Raw genomic sequence first — 8,672 nt, forward strand, 5'->3', positions numbered from 1 at the left:
AATTCCAGTCGATTCTTAATAGACATGGGTGGTTATCATCAATAATTAATTACCTCTTTATATGGTCATGTTTTGTTGCACCGTCAAATTTTCAGTTTATGGACTTAACCCCCCCTTTAACCTTTTTGAATTCACTGATCATAAGCTTCTAATCTTGATAATAAAAAATCTTGGTTGAATAATTGAAACTTTGGAATTGCGATTTTTGAATGTGAACATGAACAATCTAGGGGCTGATGCAACAAAAATAATATCACAAAGATGCGATGTATAGTCGTATAAGATTATAAATTATATGGGGCTTTTCAATCAGGCGTGAAAATCTTGTTGTCTTCTTTGAAATAGCTCTGTCGATTGTTTTGTACATATTTGACTGACAACAACGTAGGATAAACGCAGCAATTTCTTTACTAATAAACAAGACTCGAATAAATTGTCTCTGGAAGAAACCTCTTTGATTAATCCTCTCTGGAACATCTGGCTTATACCACAAATAGGAAACTTTGGAAATTTTTTAGCATTAACAAGTTAAGCCAATTCTGTTAAAGGCGTCCAAATATTGCAGAAGACAATATGAGATGTATATATTAGTGGATCTGTACTATACTAAAGACATTGTGCGTTTTTTGATGCGAGAATTGTGGGTGGGAAGATATCAGGATTGGATTTTGCACTCAAACTTGGAATATTATGTACTACTATCCAAATGTAAACAGCTAAATTAGTAAGTTGTTCGGGCATATGTTAATTAATATGACTGCTTGAGCTTTATCATGAAGGATTTCCAAGACATGCACCTTGAATTTGCAATACTGAATCTATTGCATACATTTCCTAATATTGATGCATGTGCTGATATTGGTATATATTGAACTGGCCCTTGCAACAAGCATTATATGGCCAAATTACTGTGACAGCATAGGCTTGCTATACTGAATATATTGCATACATTTTTCCAATACTAGTGCATGTGCTGATAGTGTAGATTAAATTGGCCCATGCAACAAGCTTTAATTGTCCAAATTTGTTTGACAACATATTGTACAATGTACATAATGTGAGGTACAACGTCCCAAACTTGTATATGTAGAAAACATTATGGATTAGTGTTGAGAGTTTGTGATCTTTAACCTTGAATTTTGTAGAATAAAATCTCTTGAAATTGCTTGATGTTGTATTCATTACAATCCTACTATTTTTGTGATGAAAATGGAACATAACCAATAGCCGAGTAATCACAATAAATTGATCCATCTTACATACATAGTTATCTTATGTGTAGTAAAGCTTTGATGAACAAGTTCACAGTTTGGGTGATTAGATTAGATTTTTTTGAAAGGGTCAGCCAAGGAGTGGGAGGGCATTTCATTTCAATGTTCAATAGATGAAGTGATGTATTAATATCTATCTTCATTGGTTCAGTTTTAGGATTCAATACGTATGGCATATTTCACAAACCCTCAAATTCCCAACAATAAAAAAGCTCGACCCTTCGCACATCAATTTGAAATATTAATTGCCAAATAAGTCATCTCATAGCGCATTTAGCTTTTGCATACTTCATGAGTACTATATCTTTTTATAAACCTAGTTTTAAATCTAGTTGCCTGCTCAACTTTGCCGACATCACCAATATGATAAATATCATGAATGGCTTGCCACTTCCAAATTAAATATGTATCAACTTTATTTCAACCGATGAAAAGAGCATCAAAATGGAAAGGATTCTTCCCTCAAAACAAAAGAATCCTTTTGAGGAGCACATAATTCATTTCTGTCATAAGGTTCCAATATATTGCAACAAGAAGGCTATAGATCATTTACTCCACTCTAGGCTAAAGTATGATATAGGGTTTAAGGTTTAGGGATTCTTTGGGTTTCAGGTTTCGGTTTTAGGTTTCTAAATAGGGGGTGTGGGGTTGATACAAAACTAGGGTTTAGGATATGATGCGAGGGTGTAGAGAGGTTCTAGGATTTTGTAGAGTAGTTCTATGATGAGGAATCTAGAGCTGAGGGTTTAACACCAGTGTACAACACTTAACATTACAACTCCTATCATGTGTAGACCTTAACGGGAAGTAAAATGAACTTTTTCTCTTGAACTGTTTTGCAAGTGGGGCACTCCATCTTCTTCTTCTTGGTTTTTGCAGCCTTCCACAACTTTTCAGCACATGTAGAGCATATGTTGGCATGGCCACAATCTTTAAAGAAGGCCCGTTCATGAACTTCTTTTCCAAACTCACCGAAACATACAGCGCATTCAGACTTCATGCAAAAAGAATTAAGAAAACAATACAGATCAGGATAACTCAATCTCTCTAAGAAAAGGAAAGGGAATGTACCAAAATACCCATAATTTTCCTGAAATTCAAAGTGCTCCTGGTATTTTGGGTATACCAAAAATAACCCTCAGTTTCCAAAAGCTGAAGAATATTACTCAACAATTTCTCTCTTCCAACTTTTCTTTCTCTCTTTCCCCAAAGGGAGTGAATTGGAGCGAGAGGGAGGGAGAAGGCATATTTTGATAATACCTTTGAAATAACTAAGGAAATTTTCATCAAATAAAGAGGGCAATTCGGGTACTCGGACAAATTCCCAACAAACAAAATAGTAAACTCTCCATACCTGTGCCTCTTCTTGCTTTTTCTGTGTATTAGTCTTGGCCACCGTCACTTCAACTTTGAGGGCTTCCATCTCTTGGAACTGGTTTTGAAGCAGCTCTTCCTTTTCAGCCGCGATTTTTTCCTTCAACTGTGGTGGTGGTTCCACACCACAATGCCATATTTAGAAATTTTACCTCCAAATAAATCATCCGATATAATCAAAATCCTACTGAGGGAGAAAATATATATGGCAGATTACTAAAATTTACTTACATGGATTAGAATTTCAAACAGTAGGATCGCTATTCTTTTTTATAATAAGGGTTTTTTTTAGCTGAAATACAGATAAGGATATAGTCATTTTTCCAAAAGAGTATATGAACCATAAGTTTGCTAAAAATTTTGTGTGCCATAGGTAGCCAGAGAGAGAGCTTTGACCTAAAATAGTGTGATAATAAAATTTGCAAGGAGGATTAAGAGATGTATACTCATGTAAGGTATCACACAGTTCCCTTCGGATTTTTTCCTGATGTTCTTTCTTGGACTTTTTCAAATATATACACAGACACAAACACATATGTGTGTGTGTACTTCAAAAACGAGACAATTCAAAAGACCAGAAAAGTTAGTTAGCCCACACTCACCTCCACAATCTGCTCATTGTGCTGCTTCGTCAACAACAACACCTTTTCCCGAAATCTCTCTTCATGAGAAGTCAATTCTTCCTCCATCTGCAACTGCAAATCTGCATTCAGCTTCATCCTGTCCATTGCATCTATTTCCTTCTGTTCGACACGCATAATCCTGTAAAAATAAGGAAGATAAAATAAAATGGTCCTAACCATAAGAAAAGAAAAAAGTGTTCCCACTCATTGAGAAAATGCATATATATTATCAAATTAATTCATGGATTTATAACCACTTACTCCAGAGTTTCCTTTTCCATGCTGATTCCTTCCTTTAGCTTTTTAGCCGCTTCTGCACATCGTTTTAATTCATTCATCTTTTCAGCTTTGTTTTTCTCCAAGAGACCTCGAATCTCTTTTTCACGTCTCCACAATTCTTCAAGTTTCCTTAATCGCTCTACTTCATGCTTTCCCCTCCTGTCCTCAATCTGTAACAACAACCCAGGACATGATAATCTGCAACTACATTCTCATTTAAAAAAATTGTCAGAACAATGCACAATATAAGTAGACTTGTGTTGATTCCCCTACAAGAGAATACTCAACATAGATCATACAAACCAAAACTTTCAATTATAGGTGAAATGTAAGTGAGGATGGCAACAAACTTTACAATGTCACAAAATTAACAAACTTTATTAAAATTGTCAGAACAATGCACAATATAAGTAGACTTGTGTTGATTCCCCTACAAGAGAATGCTCAACATAGATCATACAAACCAAAACTTTCAATTATAGAGAAAATGTATGTGAGGATGGCAACAAACTTTATAATGGCACAAACGGAATCATGATGACCTGGTTTATTTGGTGCAGTTTACCCAAGAATTTCTTCTTTAGTTGATTTCGGTGCAGTTTATTGTATTATGCACCTTGTCTAATGTTTATCACTCCATTGTCTTTATCTTTTAACAAAGAGAATAAATTTTAACTTTTATTTACGAAATAAATATAGCCATTTTATGTATCCATGTCTGTACCGGAAAAAAGAGAGTTTTTTGCCAGATAGCTACCATAAAGCTAGTTGCTATGGTAGACAAAAATGTGTACTTATTCTACCTGGTAAGACCAATAATAAATTCAATCATATAATTATCATGTACAAATTCCATAAGAAATATGAAGTTGCATACTTGTTTTTTGTACATTGCCTCCAGCTCTTTTTCTTCCTTTCTCTGATGACGAACCTCCTCACTAACTTTCTTCAGCTCAGCCTTTGCCTTGCCAAACTCTGACTTGTTACGCTCAAGAGCACACATCCGTTGCTTCGCCTCTTCAGATAACTCCACTATCTTCCTCGTCGCCTCTTCTTTTTGCTGGATATTAGTAACAAGGCTTAGTAACAAGGCTCTCTTCTCTTCTCTCTCTCTCTCTCTCTCTCTCTCTCTCTCTCTCTCTCTCTCTCTCTCTCTCTCTCTCTCTCCCCCCCCCCCCTCTCTCTAGATTTAGGGTTTACCAAGTCTTAACAAGTCAAATAACTGGAAAAATTTAGAGAGAGCTTTAGTCTCAATGATTACCCGCATGATAAGGAGCAAAGCATCAGTGCCCCGTGGTATAATTCATGCAGAGATTGAAGCAACCCCTATAACCACTGAGGCATTATTCCCATCAATGACCTGTCTCCAATTGCATTGGGAGCTCCCTAAACAAAGGTATGAAGGTTGGCACTTATGTCCTCAAAACAACTTGGTGAACATGGAGATATTCATTGTTGGTATGCTGAAATGCAAAAATGGATCGCTCCTCTTTCACTCTATTGAAGCAAATGAGGACAATCATGGATCAATAGGGACAAAAACTTTGAATGTCGCTATTCTATCTGAGAGCATTATGCAGCACTCAAGTGTTGGCAAAGTATTTCTCATGACAGAATTCGAAATTAGGTGATAGTTATAACTTCACACTCGATATCTTCAGAAAACTTACGAGCTTGTAGGAACTCAGCCAACTCAATCTCAGACAACACAGGATAGGGTAAACATGTATTAGACCTTGGGCCTTGACACCATCTAGATATCTACAACAGGATGAAATCAAGGCCCGATTCTAGTGGCCTTGTCACCAACTTCGTCCTCCCCTTGAGCAAACAGATATGTTTAGTCAACATGTTTATAAGGATTCCATCATCTAGATCCAACCATACTCCATGATGGCCTCAACTCCCAACATTCTAATCTATCCCATAACTCTGCCATCAATAGTTTCCTTACCACACACCATCTACATGTTACATTCCCAGGAAGATACATCATGTAAAGAGCGAAACTTGGGGCATGTACACAACAAATAGCTTGCACAAAAATGAGAACCCGCATGCGCCAAAAAGGCATGCTTATGAGGGACAATATTGGGACTTATACCTCTTCATGAGCAAAGACTCAGCCACTATTAGCAGCATATCAAAGCTCCCTGACCAGGATACAAACCACATGGGCCATACATCACCACATCATTGCTAGTGATGTTCAATCTACACAAGGCCATCTGAGGTACTTGATGAACTTTGTCATAGCCTTGCTCCACATTTACATCATTACCATGGATCTTTAGAAAATCTAGTGCTTTTATGTTTGTTTCAGTATGGGATAGCATGAATTCACCATATTTGAAATCGTCATCTGTCTCATGCTGATTTGGGCTCTAGAAGACCTTAACATATCTTTTCTTTTCTCTCTTTAAAGAGACCTACATGGAAGCATGAACTTCACTCATATCAGAACTTAGGCAAGCATTGAATGACAAAAAAGATGATGTGCTATGATTTTCTTTCTCTTTCTTTTATCATACTGAGGCTGGATACCATAGCAGTAACTCTTTGTTTTTATTAACCCATACACTTGTGTTTCAAAACGTGTTCTATCTCTCTCCAATATGAGTAGCACATAACACAGAATTATTTAATTTAAGGATACATTACATGTTCGATGTGCCTGAGGGGTAGCACAATCTTCTCATAATAACTCTCAACAGACCACTTCTTGATAACCTTGTGGTTATAATCCAATTGGTCCATATCTCTATAGGTGGCAAGGTAGCCATAGAGAATCCTCTTCCCATCAGGGGTGGCCATACCATGACCATCACGAGGGCCATGGCGAATCTTCTCCCAGTGAACTCGCCCTCTTTGATGTTCATCCAAGCATTGGCAAAGTGTCTTTGCATCAGTATATCCAGCAGGAGAGGTTGGGAATGCAACCAAAGTTTTTCCTCTCGGACCATTGCGGCCATATAATGCAACCACTTTATCAAATTCAAGCTCTTTCATGTTTTTGAGGAATTGTCGAACCTCGCTGTTTTCTAAACATATTTGTGTCTTCTTAACAGGATCATAACCCGTTATCGTGTTCTCTATTATTACTACAGGAGGCCACACTATCTTATCATCCTCCCCTATATATTTGACACCTCTTGAAGACTCCACCATGACAATCCTTCTTCAATCTCTTGAGTTACCTATGCATTTGAAAGAAGAAAACAATTGTTAACTAACAAAGAGAAAGAGCCAATACTGAAATGAGTGAGAACAATCATATACTAAGGACCACAGAATCAAAATAATAGTGTAAAGAGGATTTCAGAAACAGTAAGTATCAAACAATAGATCATGATTTTTTTAGCACTATGTATTTGCAAGGAAACTAGTAGATAGATGAATGAGCAACAGCCGAGAATAAATTTGGTGAATCGCTGATCACATAAGGAGGAGAGAAACATAATAGATTGAAATCCAAAGTATGAATAGAGATGCATATAAACAGAGTCAGTATGGATATACACGCATGCATGTATTATTGGATGAGTGTATGTATTATTGGATGTGTGTATGTATGTTATGTATTCTTGGATGTGTCTATGTACATGAATGAATGTATGTGCGTATGCATATATACATCATCATTCATCATAAACAGAACCGCTCCTGTTAACGTTAACACCTAAACCATCATTCATCAAGTCTAGAAAACTAAAACACCATAAGAAAACAAACAGAACATAAACTATTTAGTTTGGTTTCTGTGCTGTAGGATATCATCATCATTCATAAATTCATCCAATGATCATAATCAGGAAAGAGCCCCTAAAAATAACAGCCTAGAAGTTATGCAAAGACAGCGCGATTCATCATATGTATACATGTGAGTGTGTGTGTGTGTGTGTGTGTGTGTGTGTGTGTATGAGAGAGAGAGAGAGAGGTTATTACATGCCGGAATGTAAATCTGCAATCCTTTCTGAAGCAAACTCTGGAGGCAGAGGGAAAACACACTCTCTCTCTTTCTCTCTGTCTCAAAACAATGGAGCACTTCCAAAAATCTCGTCCCGGTATCTTTCTTTCTCTCTCACTTCTTCATTTGTGGGCAAATTACCTAAAACTATCCTTTTTACTTCTTATGTGTAGGACTAAGGAGGAGCTGAAAGCCAAAGTAACTCCCACAATTTTACTATACGCCTCTGCATCGGAGACCAACAATCCAATGAAAATGGTTTGGTTTGATGGATTCAATGTTTGGGTTCTCCATTGATGCCACTTTGTCATGATGCTGCCACTTCTGCTCTATGGCCATGGGGATTGTGAAGTATGCAGCCAAGTCGTGGTGTCCTTATGTCCACCTTTGGAAAGAGCTCGAAGATGCTCGTCTTGATGCGTTTTCGTAACAAGCTTCTTTGCTTATGTCACACACGATCCTATCTTTTTTTGAGACCCAATCACTTCCCATTGAGATCATGCCCATGGAAAGGCTTTGTTGAGTGCATTCCTAAGGCTTCAATAACACCCCTAACATCTTCTTTCCTGCCATCGCATGTGAAAGAAACGAAAAAGATTCAAAGGACATCTAAAAACTGAATTTTTGGTTCTAAAAGGATGCAAGATATGAAGAAATTCTCCCCAAGATGGGATGCATTGCATTTGCTTCATGGTGCATCAATAGATTCCCGTTGTCACGGACAAGTAGATGAGGCTCAATACTAAGAGAGTGAGAGAGAGATCATAGACAAGATAATAAGAAAGAGAGAGAGAAAGTAGTCAAGAGAACAAGAACTTAATTATGATTTCGTAACTGGTGAAGAGTTCGAATCTTGACATGATTGTTGTCATGTCTGTGACATTATCCTCCCCTTTACGACCGCCTTTTCCGAAGCTTGGGGCATTATAGTCAAGTGTTATATTGTAACCAACACATCCAAGTACATGGTCGTGTTATGTATATCTTCGTAGATTATCTATTAACGTTCGAGAAGTTTTTAGAAAGTTCTAGAACTAGAAGGTTCTAGAGGGTTCTAGAATATTCTAATGCATGTACTTCAACTCACAGTATAAATACTTGTAACCTCCTTGGTCCCTTTCAAGGGATTTAACACCAGTCATTGACACATCAATATAG

The 8,672-nt window shown here is 37.1% G+C and overlaps 1 protein-coding gene across 1 annotated transcript; it reads right to left on the reverse strand.

The window, feature by feature from the left end:
• Window positions 1–1,712: 1,712 nt before the first annotated feature.
• On the reverse strand, window positions 1,713–7,594 carry LOC147869940 (uncharacterized). The gene is made up of 7 exons (XM_087335062.1): window positions 7,493–7,594; window positions 6,209–6,744; window positions 4,425–4,607; window positions 3,530–3,717; window positions 3,248–3,407; window positions 2,626–2,751; window positions 1,713–2,265 (listed from the first exon to the last, which is right to left on the reverse strand). The coding sequence occupies exons 2-7, from the start codon at window positions 6,713–6,715 to the stop codon at window positions 2,056–2,058; spliced, it is 1,374 nt and encodes a 457-aa protein (XP_087191188.1). The 5' UTR covers window positions 6,716–6,744; window positions 7,493–7,594; the 3' UTR covers window positions 1,713–2,055.
• Window positions 7,595–8,672: the final 1,078 nt, after the last annotated feature.

Source organism: Azolla caroliniana, unplaced genomic scaffold (assembly GCF_043228905.1).
Source record: "Azolla caroliniana isolate FFs.n. ecotype wild unplaced genomic scaffold, voAzoCaro1.0.p SCAF_1, whole genome shotgun sequence".
Taxonomy (NCBI): Eukaryota; Viridiplantae; Streptophyta; class Polypodiopsida; order Salviniales; family Salviniaceae; genus Azolla; species Azolla caroliniana.

Bases quoted from the DNA above. Each gene is read 5' to 3' on its own strand.
- LOC147869940 (XM_087335062.1), bottom strand. From the start codon at position 6,715: ATGGTGGAGTCTTCAAGAGGTGTCAAATATATAGGGGAGGATGATAAG. The intron at 2,752-3,247 runs GTGAGTGTGGGC...CCACCACCACAG, and splicing joins ACAATGAGCAGATTGTGGAG to TTGAAGGAAAAAATCGCGGC. The intron at 2,266-2,625 runs GTATGGAGAGTT...TTTTGCATGAAG, and splicing joins AAAAGCAAGAAGAGGCACAG to TCTGAATGCGCTGTATGTTT.